Below are 15,941 nucleotides of genomic sequence, written 5' to 3'. Positions count from 1 at the left end.
TAGAAGCCCTGACTATTGAAGACTAGAGGTTTAACTCCTACCTCCCCATTCTAGTCAGTCTTCAGAAGCCAAAAGTGGCAGCCTTCTAGTTGGAAGACAGACTAGGAGACTTTGATTACCCAGTCCAATCTTATCTGAGCAGCAGTCCCCTCTATACCATGCCTAAGAGCTGGTTCAAATTTCAGTTCTGCTTTTTAAACTTTGGTCTTAGGAAATCCCTATCCCTTCAGAGACCTCAATTTTTTTTTTCCTGTCAAGTGGGATTGGTCTAGAATCTAGACCAAGGGGTGGGGAACCTGTGGCCCCAAGACCACTTGTGGCCCTCCAGGTCCTCTCATGACACACAGACTACCAAAGTTCCAAAATGGAAGGAGTTTTATTCCTCCTGTAACCCAGTGGCCTGATTTGCTTACTCTCCCCTCCAATTCTCACCAAGTCTCCTTCCTCTGGCCAGGGGATGGAGAAAGAGAGGTCCTGGTATACAGAGCTGCAATCAGCACTGAGGACAAGGCCGAAGTTGTGCCTTGACTTCACTCTGCCCCACTGGGAGAGGTTGGGGAACAGGAGTCAGCAGTAGAGAGAGCCACAGCAAGGCCCTTGCCAGCAGCATCTGTTTCCCAGCTTAGAAAGTAGCCCAGTCCTATCAGCAGCCTGGTCACTCAGATAATGGTATTCCAGTGGTCCCATTACTCGAGGTATGGCCTTGTCCAGTTAATCTTCTGGGAAATCCAGTGTTTGTCTGAGATGCAGATACTGTGGAAGATAAGAGGCTATCAGGGTGAAGCCAAAGGCTTCTTTGGGGCTTTACCCTTTCCTCCTCAGCTCAAAAGTTTAAAAAAGAGATTAAAAACCAGGAAAGGGCATGGGAAGTTGGAAGCTAGGGGAAACTGAGAATGGTTGGGGGTGCATTTGTACAGGAGGGAGACCAGGGAAAGCTGACAGGAGGCAGTGGAATACTAGGACCTTACCTTCTTTCGACTGACGATGGCCTGCTGTAGCCATAGCATTTCCATGGCCAGATGTCTTCGAAGTCTCTGGAGTTGGGCAGGCTGGGAGGGTAGTGTGAGTTCCAGGGCCTCTGTGTATGTGAGACATTGAAATGTGTGTCAGAGAATGATTCCAAACTGGCCAGAAATACCTGTGCCCTCTAAGAATGCCCCCTGCTCCCATTCAGCTCTAGTCTGGAAATGGAGATCTTGGGTCCATGAGGGAGAAGAGCCTTTGAATGGGATCGTAGGAGGGAAGAGGAGCTACCTGTGTCCCTTGTCGGCACCTTGTCACCAGCCTCCATCATGAGGCTGTGCTGAGGACCAGCACCAGCTCCCTGCTCAGGCCCCTTCATTGGACACAGCTCCTTCCAGCCTCCATCTCTCTCGGGCTCTTCACCCCCGAGTTTGCTCGGGGGTTCCCGACCTGGTCCGGGGCTGCTGCCTCCTCCTTCCCTGGGGCCGTAGGTTCTTCTCTGTTGGGCAATCAGGACAGAGCCTGGGGTCCCACGCCAACCCCTCCCTCCCTTCTGGCCCCCTGGAGGGAGGAGGAAGGCGAGGATGCAGCTGGGGGGAGAGAAGGGGGATGTTGGGGCTCTGCACCCGGGGAGGCTTCCAGGGGCCCAAAGCGCCAGATTCAGTCCTCGGGACGTCTTAGTCACTTACCCGGGTCTCCGGGGAGAAAACGGGCCTCGGCAGCCGGCGTCCGACCCAGCGCAGCTGCCCGCCCAGGCCGCCCTCCACCTGCCGCACCACCTCCTCGTACTCGGCTCTCAAGCTCTGCAGCCGCCGCCGGGTCTGTCGGCCCCTCACACACGCCTGGCGGACAGGTGGACACGGTCACGCGGGGCGGGAGTAGAATCCCGGGGCCCTCCTCTCAGAGAGGGGAGGGAATCCGGGGACCCGCCCAGGGGAGGGTAGGGGGCGGCCAGGGTCTATCCGGGAAGGGTGGCAGCCCGCTCCCCACCTGCAGCTTCGTCACACGCCGAACCAGCTCAGGGAGCTCCATGCCCCAGCTCGATCCCCAACGGTCCGGCGCCTACAAATTACGTTATCGCCATGCCCACGTCTCCATGGAGACGGAGACGCCGAGCCGCGGTGCTTCTGGGAAACATGGCCTCCCGCCCATCTTCGGGAAAATGCGTCACGGCTGCTCCCGAGTAAACGAGAATGCCCCGCCCCCACCTCCGGGTCAACTGAAGCTCTCCCCTCCTTCTTCAGGGGCTCAGGCGGATCTTTGGGACCCAAAGGTGAGCGTGAATCTCCAACAGCGGACAGACCGAGACGAACTTCACGCGGAGTGGGAGGAGCCAAGGAAGACACAGAAACTAAGTGCGCACGCGCCCATCCTTAGGTTTAATTCAGCTGCCGGGGGCCCCAGCCAGGATAGGTCCAGTAAGGCCAGGGGAGATCCCAGCCTGGGTCAGAGGTCAAGGTCGCTTAAAGTCGGAGGGCATAGTCTCGTCAGAGCTTGGGGTCATGTGAGGTCAGAAGACCTGGGGTTCACAGCCTAGGTCAGAAGTCAGGGTCATGTGAGGTCAGAGAGCCTCAAGCCCCAAGCCAGGGTCATAGCCCTGGGTCTCTAGGGTTAGAAGGCCCAGGGTCACACAGCTCCAAGGGCTGTGGCCAGGTCATGGTCAAGGTCACAGAGTCAGGGTCATGAAGGGACCTTAGATCTGAGGCCAGCTGCTTGCCTCAGCCATCATGGGGAAACTAACTGAGGGCTGAGAGCAGGTTGTGAAGGATCCCAACCAGGGGCCTCCACTAGGCAGTGGGTGCCTCCTCAGGCTCTGTGTTCTCTGCCAGGTGCAGCTTCTGTCTGGAGCAGGAGGAGTTAAGGGAAGCTGGTGGCATACCTGGGCATGGGTTCCAGCCCCCCCCCCAGGGAGCCCACATGCCCCCCCAGCCACAGCATGCCTAGTCCAGCACGCCTGACCAGAATGACTGCTCGGGCCAGAAGGGCTAGAGGGTCCTTGTTCATCTGTCCACATAGCCAGCTTTTACTGTGTGGCCTCAAGAAGATCCCTCAGCTTCCTTATCTGATAAATGAGGGTTGGACTAGATGTTCCCTTTCCTCTCCCGATGATGGTGGTGATTATTCCATTCATTTCCTATAAGCTAGAAGGTTCACCAAAGGCCCTCTGGGGCAGGTATCCCCAAGCTGCAGTTAGGTTTGGAGGCACCTGGCAGTATTGGAACCAAAGTCTGTCGCCTAAATCAAAGTTCAGTGCTCTGTCCTTCTCCAGTTCCATGCTGCTTCTGATCTAAAATGATTATCTGAAGTTCTTGAAAATCATCCTTATGGCCAGATTAAACCTTACTCCCTCCAGCCTCTCCCACTATATTTGCCTGCTTAGCAAATCCTTTTTTGGGGAAGGGAGGGCCCACATCCATGGGTAGGTGGAGACAGAGGAGCAGTTAGAATGCTGTTGTCGTGGTGGGGCCTTGGGCGCTCTTAAGGTCCCTACTAGCTCTAAATCTTGTGGTCCAGTTAAATACCTACCAGTTTTAAAAACCATCCCAGGGTGGAAGGGAAGATCCTAAAAGAGCCGCTCCTCCCACCTTTAAGGAAGGATACATAGAGTTGCTGAGGTCCTCCAGCTGCAAAGGGAGAGAGGAGTCAGAGGAGTGGGCCTGAGCCCTGGGTCATGCAGACACTCCCTGGTGGTCCCGGGTCAAGGCAAAGAGTTTGATGGGAAACTGGCACCCACATCTCCAGGATCCTGGGGCAGGCCTCAAACCCATGAGGGTATCCCATCCTTAGAGGGATCCTAGGATTCCCATTCCCAGCCTCCCCACAGTCACAGTTCCCAGCTCACATTGCTAAGCAGCTGGTCTAGGTTCCGATCAGCCACTGTTTTCTTCTGCTCCTGGGGAAGCCCTTCGGCCTCAGCTTCATCCTCATCCTCTTCCTCCTCCCCGCACACATCCAGGCTGAAGTGCAGCCGAGCCAGCTTCTCTTGCATCTCCCGAACATGTTCTAGCTGCTCAAAGGAGCATTCCTTCCCTGCCCAGCCAAGGAGCCCAGTGCCAGTCACAGCCCGGCCTCACTGAAGTAGGGTGACCGTACCTCCCTGGGAGCTTCCCACAAGGCCATCCTTATTTAGGTTCTGCCCCAGAAGGCTCGGTCCCACATCCCTGGCTCTATCACAGATCACAACCTGGTGGGTAGGGTTTAAAGCCCTTAAAACCCTGGCAATCAACAAGTAGTTATTAATCACCTACCGTGTCCAAGGCACAATTCTGGGAATTCAGATACAAAGAATTTATCCTTACCATCAAGGAGTTTACATTCTAATCCTCATTCCTCACACTAAATTGCATCCCTGATGCCCCAGACTTTGGGCCAACAAGAGCCCTCCTCCATAATGCCGCACTTCCTCCCACCACCCTACCTCCATCCCCCTTACAAACCTACCAAAGGCCTGGAGCCGGCCAGAGTGAAAGTCATTGAGTAGATTCAGCAGCCCTCCCTCCATCTCATAGACTCCAGTCACCTCCGTCAGGAAGGAGTGCTGCAAGGGTGTGCCTGCAGGGGCACCTCCTCCACCAGCTAGCACAGGGCGGCACTTCTCCTTGGTCACCCTGGGGAGGGCAGAGGAGCCACTGGTCAGCTGCACAGGGCTTGTCCCTCAACACCTCAAGGCTACAGACCTGTGAGCTCAAAGATGTCTGAAGGGTGATAGGGCTACCTTCCAATCCTGAGTCCTGAGAGGTAGCACTGCCAGACTCCAGTTCCAGTTCTACCCTGCTTCCTCATGTGACTCTTAGACAAGGCACTGGCCTTCTCTAGGCCTCGGTCTTCTTGTCTGTACTATGGGGACAATTGTCCCTGATGCTTCCCTCAGCTGTCGTGGGAAGGGAAGAGTGGGACATCACTAGTGCCCCCACTGGAGCTGAGCCCAGAGTCCCCAGCACACCACCTCACCTCTTAAACTTGGTCCGCTGCTTTGGGGATGGAAGGTGGGGGAGACCCAGGGAGAAGGAGGCACTTCGACTGGTAGGGACTGGGACCCTGCGCAGAGCACTGGCGGGGGGTGCAGGCTGTGACAAGCAGGGCTTGGGGCTCCTCCTCCGCTTCTTGTCCTCCATTTCCGTGTGCATCCAGGCTTGGCTCCTAGGGGATCAGGTTGCACTTGGGGAGTAAGCCTGGGGAAGAGAGAGACCAGTGAGCTACAGTCATGATCAGTCGTTCCAGTGGCATGGGTATGGGGGAGAACAAGGAGCAGTGACCTGGAGCTCTGGAGAGGCATGTCAGAGCTGTCCAAGAGAACTGGCTACCCCAAGACGTAGTGAGTCCCTGTCACTGGAGGTCTCAAAGTTGGGTAGATTCCCATTGATCCGAGGTGATTTGGAGGAGACTCCCATTCAAGCAGAGGTTAGATTAGATGCCCTCTGAGGCCCCTCCTGGCCTGGCCTGGAAGGCTAGCACCCCACATTTGTCCCAGGGACCAGGAGTCCTGAGTTCATCGCCTACAGGAGGTTCCACAGAGCTGGCCTCCCACCCCTACCTCATCTTCTCCAGAGGTGGGCCCTGGTCCAACCCTCGCTGTGCTGTGCTGTATTCATGGTGAAACTGAGGACCAGTGAGAGAGGCTAACATTTCCTACTTAGTAAGGCACAAAATTTCTGACCCAGATAGTCAAAGGGTTTCACAACCTGGCTTTAAATGCTTTTCCAGCCTTCTTCATGCTACTCTTCTCCATGTATTCACCAGTCTGGCTTGCCCTTCTTTAGACCACCCCCGTGTTCTTCCCTTTCCCATTTCCAATGGCTTCATCTATATCAATGTCCATGCCAGACATGGATGATGCTAGAGCCCTTAGCACAGCACCTGGTTACAGCAGGAACTTAATCAAAGCTTTTTCCCTTTCCTTCCTCTTCCTCATCCCACCATCTTCACCCTGTTGAAGTGGGGCCCTCTCTTAAAAAATATCTCGTCTTTAGGAGAAAATATGAACATTCAATGAAATAGAGGGCTTTCAAGCAGAGCTGAACAGAAAATTTGATGTTCAAATGCAAGAATCAAGAGAAACATGAAAAGGTAAACAGGAAAGAGAAATCATAAGGAACTTACTAAAGTTGAACTGTTTACATTCCTATATGGAAAGACAATATTTGTAACTCATGCTACTTTTGTCAGTAGTGGGATAATGGAAGAGAATCTGTATGTGTGTGTGTATATATGTATATATATGTGTGTATGTATGTATGTATCTATATATATATATGGACAGAGGGCGCAGGCTGAGTTGAATATGAAGGGATGATTTCTAAAAAATAAAATTAAGGGATGAGAGGAATATATTGGGAGAAAGAGAAAGGGAGAGATAGATTAGGGTAAATTATCTCACATAAAAGAGGCAAGAGAAAACTGTGGACAAAAACAATGGAGGGGAAGAGCAGGAAGGTGAAAGGTAATGAGTCAACCTTACTCTTTACGGGACTTGGCTTAAGGAGGGAATATCATACACACTCAACTGGGTCTCTTACCCTACAGGTAAAAGTGGGGAAGGGGATAAGAGGGGGAAATGATAGAAGGGAGGACTGATTGGGGGAGGGGATAGAAGCAAATACTTTTGAAAAGGGACAACGTCAAAGGAGAAAATAGAATAAGTGGGAGGTGGGATAGGATGGAGGGAAATATGGTCTTTCACAATATGACTACAATGGAAATGTTTTGCATAGCTACACACATATAACCTATATTGAATTGTTTGTCTTTTTGATGGGGGGGAGAGTGGAGGAGGGAAGAAGGGAGAGAATCTGGAACTCAAAAGTTTTAAAAACAAATGTTAAAAAATTGTTTTTACATGCAACTGGGAAATAAGATATACAGGCAATGGGGTATAGAAATCCATCTTGCCCTACAAGAATGGGGGAAGGAGGGGATAAGGAGGGATAGAAGAGAGGGCAGACTGGAGGTAGGGTAATCAGTGTTCTTGGTATCTTGGGGTAGAGGGTAGGGAAGAGATGGAGAGAAAATTTGGAACTCAAAATCTTGTGGAAATGAATGTTGAAAACTAAAAATAAATTCTGAGGGAAAAATACACACAAAAAAGCGTCTCCTCCCTAAAAGCCTCTTCCCAGCTGAGAGGGATTCCCCCCCTTCAGATTTCTCCTAGCCCTTTGTCTGCACTCCTTTGTCCTTGTCAGACTAAGAGCTTACAATGGAGAGTACCCCTGGCTTAGTGCCAGGAGGCCAGCATTTGATTCCTGGACCCTTCTGTACCTTCATTTCATCATTTGTAAAAATGAATGTGTCGATATGTTAAACAACCTCACAGGGATACAGTGCAGATAGAACTCTGAGGTCCACACACATTCCTGTGAGCTCTTCAAGGATAGGGCCTGGGTCACAGTGCAGAGGTTCCCAAACTTATTTGGCCTACTGCCCCCTTTAAAAAAAAATTACTCGTGTTTTGTTTCTTCTTTCTCATTGTTACTTCCATTAGTTCTAATTCTTTACATCATGACTAATGTGAAAATATTTAATATGAATGTATAAGTAGAGCCTATATCAGATTGCACGCCATCTTGGGGAGGGGCAGGGGAAAATTTAAAACAAAATCTTATGGAAGCAAATGTTGAAAACTAAAAATAGATTATTTTTAAAAAATTACTCAGTGCCCCCTGGAAATCTTTCTGTAACCATTTCACATTTTTAAAAAATTTGTGTCATTTCAAAAAATATATAAAATATATCTTTAAATGATGCATCTTAAATTTAATAATTTCTTGTAAATTTGTGGTTCTTTCCCTGCTTTGGAATTTTGATGAGGCAATATTGCATCATGTAACTAACTATATAGTATCATATTGTAAACAAGTCATTACACACTGGACTTCCCTACAGTGCCCTACAGGATGGCCTGCCAACACTTGCTAGTTAAGACCATCACGGACTTGACCACTGATGGGTTATAACTTGCATTTTGTGTGTTTATTTGGAAAATAATGTAATCGCTATGACTTTAACTCTGTTAACACAACAGATGAAACATATACAAAAAATTTTTCAAAATTTTTTATGTTCTTTCCTTATGTTTCCACCACCATGTTATTTTTGCTCTGCCTCTCCCCAGTTGCACTGAGGCTACTATCGCCCGCCCCATTCCCACCCGATCATTCGGGGGGGGCACCCCCCAGCGGTGGCATCACCTACTTTGGGAACGTCTGGCTCAGTGTTTGTCTAGCTGAGGCAGTGGCTGGCCAGATGGCAAACAGAGCTGTGGGCCCATGGCAGGTGGGACCAGGGAGGTCTGAGCAGACTTACTGATGCTATGGGGGATTATCAGGGAGGTCTCAGCCAGCTTTTCTTCTGTCCCACTTTCCGCTTATTAGCTTAACTTGCTACAGATGATAGCAAAGCCCAGCCCTGGGGTAGCTCAGCCCTCCCTAATAAGCCTCAAGGCTTATGAAGCTTGGGTGAAAGGGACAGACTTGAGGTATTCCAGTCCAGGAGCTCTGCATGGGGAACTTCTCCACGCCCTGTTTCAGGTTGTGCCCGGTCTTCCCTACACTCCCAGGAAGAGGGGGGAATCAGCCCAGGACAAGGAGGAGGAGGGGTAGCTTGTCCCTGCGTTGGAGAGAACCAATGTGCCTGGGCACTGAGGCTTGGAGAGGCATGAGGGAGGTGCCTTGGTTATTGTGCCAAGGCTGCAGGTCATCTTCAGAGAACAATGTCCTGGTTCTGTGCCCGGCACTGGCCTTCTACAGCAGATCTCCTTTCTCGTTTGGGGACCTGCTGGCCTCAGTTCCCAGCCTCCCACCCCTGGGGGATACACATCTTCAATGTGTCTTTTCCTCCCCATTCAAGGAATCTCCTCTACTGTTCTCCATAGTTAAGAGGGGCTGAGGAAGAGAGCAAGGCTGCCCAGCTCTCGTTACAGGGACCCCTCCCAACCCAGTCCTGGCCCTGGGCCCTCCCTCCCCTCGGACTTAGGAGAGGAGCTGCTCTCAGGTGTCCATGGAAGGAGCTCTGTGTGACGGGCTGTGTATGTGCAATGGCTGGCGTGGAGCTGGGGGGCACCGCAGGCAGGAGGTCTGGGATCCAGAGGGACCCAGACACCAGCAGTGTGATCCTGGATCCTGGACAAAGCATTCCCTGAATGTTTCCTCATCTGTAAAATGGACTTGGCTGTATGGTGGGTGGTCATAGACAATGTGTTTTTTTAACTGCCAAAGTGCTCTAGAACAGCGATCTGTTATTATTAATCAACAAGCATTTATCAGGCACCCATAGTGCTCTTAGGCACTATATGTCCAGCACGGTGCCGGGGGTCCAGAGCCTGACAGGGCAGCGGTCCCAGCCTCTCAAGCAGCCTTCCCTTTCTCTGGCCTTGTGCTTCTCCATATCTGAAGAGAAGTATTCATGTCTGTGTGTGGGTGGCTGGGCACGGCCCCCACGGCCACCAAACGGCCCAGGGACGTCTTGCCCCACTTAGAAGCAGGGCTGTGTGACGCGCTATCTCGGAGCTCAGCATTCCAATATGGAATGCTCTGCCCTGTCCGGCGTCCAGCCCTTGGAAAGCGCAGCTTCACACCCGTTAGCTCCATCCCCCACAATCCAAGAAAGACTGACCTGGACAGATCCGGCAGAAGCTGCCCGCCTCGCTGCTGCAGTGGTCCGGCTGGCCTAGCCTCCCACTCCCTGAGGCGTGTGTGAATGTGTGTGCGCCTGTGTGTGTGTGTGTGTGTGTGTGTGTGAGTATGAGTGTGTGTGTCTAGAGCTGGGAGTGATTTGCATTTAAAGGGGACGCCTCTTTTCAGTGCTCCCAGGCTTGATCTGTTTAGAGCAGGCCCAGGATTTCCAACATGGAGATGCTCCTCCCTTATGAGGTCTGACTCAGCTCTCCCTTAAGAATGGATGAAAGATCGCTGGGGCAGAGTACCTGGGAGGAGGGGAAGAGGACCCCTTCTTAGCCTGAACCTGAACCTGGACTGGTGGTCACGCCAACTGTCCTTTCTCACAGCAGTTTCCCAGAAACCACAAGGGCCAGTCAGTTCCGCTTTGGAGAACAATAACCCAGTTAGGAGTGTTAGACACAACACTGTAGCCCACAGATAATGCCAAAAGCTTTGAATCCTACAGCAATAACAGTAGCTAGCATTTTTATAGCATTTTAAGGTTTACAAAGCACTCCATCTCATTTGATCCTCATAACAATCCTCTTATCCTTTTTCAGAAGGGGGAAGTCAGGTAGATCAAAGTTAAGTGACTTGCCCAGGGTCATTCAGCTAGTGAGTGTTAATTCAGGTCTTCTTGATTCCGAGTCCATTGCTCTATCTACTGGGCCACCTAACAGCCCCTAAAGGGTTTTATGGTTCCCCACAACAGGATTGAGAGGTAGCTGGTAAAAGGCCAGCCGGTGTTCTCGGAATGGTCTCATGCACCATCATGCTTTCAATTTAGTCAGATCCCAGAAGGATTTATTAAGCATCAAGACAAGAGACCATCCCTTCGAGGAGCCTACCTTTAGGGGAGGAAATGGATAAGTAAATACAAGTTATATGCAAAGTGCATTTGGGAGAGAGCACTGACCACCTGCTGGAGAGCAGGAAAAGCCCCCTCTGGAATGTCAGTCCTGAGCTGAACCTTCCAGGAAGCCAGGGATTCTGACAGCCTAAGGTGAACACATCCAACCTGTACATAGGCACTGGGGTGAGAGGCTGAATCTGGGGACAGAGTTTGAGAGAAGAAATGGGAAATGTCTGGAAAGGCAGACTGGAATTTACTGAGGGATCTGTGCTTTGAATGACCTCAATTTGGTAGCTGTGTGAACATGGGATTGGAGAGGGGACAAAGGAAGCCCTGAGATTAATTAGGAAGTAATTTTGATAAATCCAGGAAGGTAGGGACGGCCTGAACCAAGTGGAAAGATGGGCATGGATGTGAGACATGCTGTGGAGAGAGACTCAATGGGACCCAGCAGCTGTCCATGTATGGAATACTGGATTGGATAGGGAGAGACAGACAGAGCGAGAGAGGAAAAGGAAGAGAGACACTGAAAGACAGAGAAGGAAAGACAGGGAGGAGAGACAGACAGAAGAAAGAAGAGAGGAGACAGAGATGGTAGGAGGGGGCAGTGTTGATGACTCCTTCGTTTGTGAATCTGGGTGATTGGAAGAACAGCATTGCCCTCAACAGAAAGTTAGGAGGAAGGGGGAGTTAGGAGAGGGTAGAGAATGAGCTCCATTTTGGACATGTTGAAACAACCAGGTGTTTTTTAACTGACATTTTTACAGACATTCTACTGACAGCTTTGGATATGTTGATGTTTAGGGGTGCTGGGACCCCGAAATAACGACATTTGGGTCCTACCCAGAATGAATTCCATCCAAGTCTTCTTTCAGCCAAAGAAAAATAAGGTTTATTAAAGATCCGCCACATTGGCCAGACTCTTAAGGAATCTGAACATTTGTATCACTAACGCAAGGGGGCCAGATTGAATTTGATCACTTTAATGGATCTTATGTACAGAAAGAGGGATCTAGGCATGTCCAAGTAGACTGGGGTGACTGGTGGAGGGGTCTTGATGGGAGTGGCCAGTGGGATGACTAGAAGTCAAACACCTGGACCAAGAGAATGACTTCTAGATAGGGTCAAGGGTGGGATGTAGCCATCTAGAGGTAACAGACAATGAAGGACTGGGTTAGGTTAGGGGTAACAGAGAATTGAGAGATTTGGCTTTGACCACGAAAGGCCAGTTTGGAGGACTATAGTCTCAGGCAGACACCAGAGACTTGGTCAAGTAGGAAAATTCAAGGAGAGTTCAAGGGGGTTTCCAGAGCCTGTACCCCATCAAATGTGGGCTGGGGTAGCAATAGGAAAGCTGAATCAAAGGTATTTGGTGAGGAGGAAGGAGTTCTTTACCCACTCTCAAACATTTCTGAGTAATTATACACTTAACTTACACCTATCTGACTTTTCTACCAAGTCCTAGAGAGTTTGCCTGAGTTACTGAGAGGCTGTATGATTTGCCTGTGTATTCAGCTAGGGTCAGTCAGGATTTGAATTTAATACCTGACTAGCCAGCAGGACTTTTGTGAAGGGAAGAGGGGTTGTCTTCTTGGGAAATTCAAGAATGAGGAAATGCAAAGAGTCAGCAGAGAGAGGATTCTCCCTAGCCTCCAGCTCTTCCCAGAAATCTAGGACCTAGCTTCGGTTAATAGCTATTCTCATTTTCCAAGGATTCTGGGAACAAGAAGCCATCAGCCCTTACTGAAAATTTTAAGGTCCTGGGAGGATTTGTTTTGTCTGGAGTTCCCTGTGAGCCCACAATCAGTTCATCCATAACAATTAACCTTTATGCCCTCTCCCACAGTTCCACACTTCAATTAACCAATAAACATTTATTAGGCACCTACTATGTGCCAGCATCATATGTGCTCATCATGTCTCTGCTGAATGCCCAGCTGCAATGTTAAAGAATCTGAAGATCTTCTATGCCCCTTTGTATTGGCAAGTAAGCAGGTACTTAGGACCTTGTTTCAACTTAACACCTTGTTTAAGCTATTTAATTAACACAGAAGTAGTGAACACCTTGGGAGGAAGTTGCTGATGTAACAGGAAGGGGAGGAGCTAATGACCACATATAAGGAGAATTTCCAGGTCAGAGACAGCAGAACTCTTGTGGTGGCAGAGTCAAGAAGGAGAAAACTTGTGGTATCCCAGCTCTGTCTGTGTTGATGTTTGTTTGTGATACTTTGTACAGAAACCCTGTGACCTTACTGGAAGCCCTGAATGAGGATTTTCTGGTTGTATGTTTACAAAAGTCCTAGAGTCCATGATTTGTGCTGACCTCTTGGAACTTGTTGGTGGGTCTGTGTTGATTTCTATGTTGATGATTTGTGTTGAGTTCTCAGACCTTGTTGGTGGGTCTAAGTTGATTTCACAGGCAGATAGTGAATTGACGATGGTGCTAGCAATGTGTATGAATATTATTGTGGCTCTGTCAAGCTTTGTCTTCCCAGAAACAGGAACTGTGAAGGACTTGAGGTAGACTGGACCCCGTGAATTTCAATATGGAACGGGAGCAGGACCAAGAACTGGACAAGGAAGTGGGAGCTGCCTACCTTTGAACCCAGGTGACAGTTGGAGCTGGCACCATGGAAGCTGAGAGCCAGCCTCGAGTCAAGCTGAAAGACTTTATTTGGATACTGTGTACTGACTGAGAAGATTATGATTTATTGTGACTCAGGGGTGGAGAAAGAACTTTGGCTTTTGTACTTTGTGATTGAATTAAGGATTTTGTGATTGATTAAATGAATGTACTTTGTTTAAAACTATGAGACCACTTTGGTGAAAACTATGTGGCCATTTTAGTGATAAGCTGTTGAGTTGTGACATGGTGAATGCTATATTTTGATTTTTTTGTGATAAGCTGTAACACTGTGAATGCTGTACCATGATTATCTGTGAATGTTTTGCTCCGATTTGTTATTGACTAGAGAGTTTGCTATACTATGTAATCAGAACCTTGAAAGCTGTTCCTAGCAGCAGTTCTCTGGAAAGCTGCTCGTGCGTGGCTTTACACATGCTCTGTTTTTGGAAATGGGAAGAGAGCCTTTTCAGCTTTGGGGATGGGGTACTGCCCCCAGGTCACTAAAGGCTTCATTGAGGGAATGAGGCACCTAAGAGGCATCTGGAAAGTAGGCACATTGATAGTGAGACTGAGGGAAGGGGAAGAGTCCATTCTGGTCATAGGAACTTTGGCAAAGGCCAAGATACCAAAGAAGCAGGATGTGAGAAATAATAGTCTTACCAATAATTTCACCTGGCCAGGAGTGAATTTAGAAAAGATTTTTATTTCATGTCATTATCTGATGAGTGACTTGGCCTCTGGCCCCTGGTGGAAGAGGGCCAGGCTCAAGCCCAGGTTAAGCTAGTTACAAAAGCCCACCTTGGCCCACATTGGTCAGCATTCCTGGTTCACTAAACCCCACCCCTTGATTACATCTTCTCATTTCCACATTTCATTTACCCCCTCCCTTCTGATTTTCATTTTTCCTTATACTTAAATAAAGGAAAGGACAAAAATGCTTCTAGTCTCCTCTCCTTTTGTTTGCATTAAGTAGCATGAGAAAGGAATTTCCTCAGTTGCTGGGAGAATTGATGAAAGTATAAGTCTGAAGACTGGAATCCGGGATATCAGTGATAAAAGTCCCATTACCTGAGACTGGGGCTGGGCCCATGCCCACCCTAGCAGTTCTTCTGTTATACAGAAAAAGGCCTCAGAACAAATAAAAGTAGTAGATGTGCTGATTTCCAGGCGGCCAACATCCCCCCCAGCCTCCTACAAGCAGTTTGGTGTCTGACACTAGCCATCAGTAAGTACTGTAATTTCTGTGGGTACAAAATTCAGTCATATCTTACACAGGACCAGGGTGAATAGCTGTTTACCTGGAAGGCTATGCTTGTTTAGACTAAGGGTCGTGCTAGATAACAGACCTTGGGTGCTAAGCTGGACTTTCATTTATTTTTTGCTTGATAGGTAGTATTACAGGAGCAAGGTGGTCAGAGCGAGCTGGGCATTGGGAACAGAATTCAGGAGGCACTTGGAGGCAATGTGGGCCCGCATTGTGAAGCCTAGGTTGGAACACTGACTTGGCTACATAATAACTAGGTGACCTCTGGCAAGTAACTCATCTTACTGGGTATTCGTTTCCTCCTCTATAAAATGAGGTTGTAGGACTGGGGATGGATACAAACACTCCAGATCCTTCAGTAGAAACATTCTGTCCACAGAAGAGGCCTGGGGCTAGATCTTACTTCTCCTTTCCCATTAAGGCCTGAAAAGGGATCTCCCAGTCCAGTGGCCTGATCCTCCGCTGGGAGGCCTGATATGTCCCTCCTGCCCACTGGTCAAACCCTTGAGTGGAGAACACGGAATATGCCTGACTGCAGCAAGCCAGGGGCTGTCTCTGCCCTGCCCTACCCTGCTGCAAGATGAAGCTTTCTATTACTAGGGTGGAGTTCCTGGCTCCCCAATAAGCAATAGGAAGGCATCTCTATGCCGGTCTAAAATAATTTAGGTATAGAGGGCAGGAAACTGAGCTATCCCCACCCCTTGCCTAGGCACACAAGCTGAGCTGGGGCTAATGAAAGGACAGAAGTCACAGCTGGCAGTGTTGGGCCTTGCCTGTCCCTGAAAGGGCCTTCAATTGCAGCAATGGTCCTTACACAAACTCTTATCATTCTCATTCTGTCAGTAAGGAAATTGGTTCTCGGGGAGGGGTTGCTGGGCTCCAGGTCACAAAGCTGAGCAGGCCTTCTGACTTCCACTTCTCACCCCCCTACCCTACAGCTTCAAGCTCTGGGGAGGCTGAGCCTACCAGCCCTCTTCACTCAGTCCTAGAGCAGCCTGTCTCAGGACCTACTGCACTCTTCAGAAGGCCAGGGCCCCAGAACAGTGAGAAGCTGAGGGCTGGGCAGACACCCATTAGTCATAGGCCACAAAGTCTCAGTCATTCCAGGACTATAAACAAGGAAGGCCTAAAGGAATACAGAAAAGCACAGGCCTTTGTACTGGCATTTCATAATGGCCAAGTTGCTTAATTTCTGGGCCTTGATGTCCTGTGTAAAATAAGTCTTGCATGATTTCTCTCTCCAGGTCACATCCTGCACACTTTCTCCAACTGGACTCTGTCCCAGAAACACATCCTTTGTTTTTGCCCTTGGGCCTTTACTTACCCCTACTCCCTAGGCCGAGAATGTCCTTCCTGTCCTTTGCCTATTGAATCCTGGAGAAGTCCAACTCAAAAGGGGTATGTTCCTGGGACCTTTCCCCAAACACCTAACCAGTTACAACCTTGGGCCTTATAGCGCCCCCATGTGTCTCTCTTAACCATGTGCTAGATTATCAAGTCCACTGAGGTAGGGCCAGGATTAGGACTGGGCCACGGACAACTCTGAATATGTCAGTACTCAAGGAGGAGGCTGAGGGAGAAAAG

General features: G+C 49.5%; 2 protein-coding genes across 2 annotated transcripts; both read right to left on the bottom strand.

Annotated features, from left to right (window-relative positions):
• Positions 1-357: 357 nt before the first annotated feature.
• IQCC (IQ motif containing C) lies at positions 358-2,177 on the bottom strand. Its single transcript, XM_069068091.1, has 5 exons — positions 1,954-2,177; positions 1,653-1,805; positions 1,255-1,462; positions 969-1,078; positions 358-753 (listed from the first exon to the last, which is right to left on the bottom strand). Exons 1-5 carry the CDS (start codon positions 1,993-1,995, stop codon positions 712-714), a joined length of 555 nt encoding a protein of 184 aa, XP_068924192.1. The 5' UTR covers positions 1,996-2,177; the 3' UTR covers positions 358-711.
• A 138-nt stretch (positions 2,178-2,315) lies between these two features.
• Positions 2,316-9,754, bottom strand: CCDC28B (coiled-coil domain containing 28B). Its single transcript, XM_069068090.1, has 6 exons — positions 9,571-9,754; positions 4,915-5,135; positions 4,405-4,571; positions 3,806-3,993; positions 3,565-3,587; positions 2,316-2,805 (listed from the first exon to the last, which is right to left on the bottom strand). Exons 2-6 carry the CDS (start codon positions 5,088-5,090, stop codon positions 2,751-2,753), a joined length of 609 nt encoding a protein of 202 aa, XP_068924191.1. The 5' UTR covers positions 5,091-5,135; positions 9,571-9,754; the 3' UTR covers positions 2,316-2,750.
• Between the last annotated feature and the right edge of the window lie 6,187 nt (positions 9,755-15,941).

This window comes from Petaurus breviceps, unplaced genomic scaffold (genome assembly GCF_028583685.1).
Source record: "Petaurus breviceps papuanus isolate PSGF00001 unplaced genomic scaffold, PetGlider_PUasm1.0 90760, whole genome shotgun sequence".
Taxonomy (NCBI): Eukaryota; Metazoa; Chordata; class Mammalia; order Diprotodontia; family Petauridae; genus Petaurus; species Petaurus breviceps.
The sequence above is the reverse complement of the archived record's forward strand: the minus strand, read 5'-3'. Positions and strand labels throughout refer to the sequence as shown.

Bases quoted from the DNA above. Each gene is read 5' to 3' on its own strand.
- IQCC (XM_069068091.1), bottom strand. From the start codon at position 1,995: ATGGAGCTCCCTGAGCTGGTTCGGCGTGTGACGAAGCTGCAG. The intron at 1,806-1,953 runs GTGGGGAGCGGG...CCTGTCCGCCAG, and splicing joins GGCGTGTGACGAAGCTGCAG to GCGTGTGTGAGGGGCCGACA. The intron at 754-968 runs GTAAGGTCCTAG...TATCTTCCACAG, and splicing joins CCATCGTCAGTCGAAAGAAG to TATCTGCATCTCAGACAAAC.
- CCDC28B (XM_069068090.1), bottom strand. From the start codon at position 5,090: ATGCACACGGAAATGGAGGACAAGAAGCGGAGGAGGAGCCCCAAGCCC. The intron at 4,572-4,914 runs GTGAGGTGGTGT...TGCCCTCCCCAG, and splicing joins CAGCGGACCAAGTTTAAGAG to GGTGACCAAGGAGAAGTGCC. The intron at 3,588-3,805 runs GTGAGCTGGGAA...CTCCCTTTGCAG, and splicing joins TAGACCAGCTGCTTAGCAAT to CTGGAGGACCTCAGCAACTC.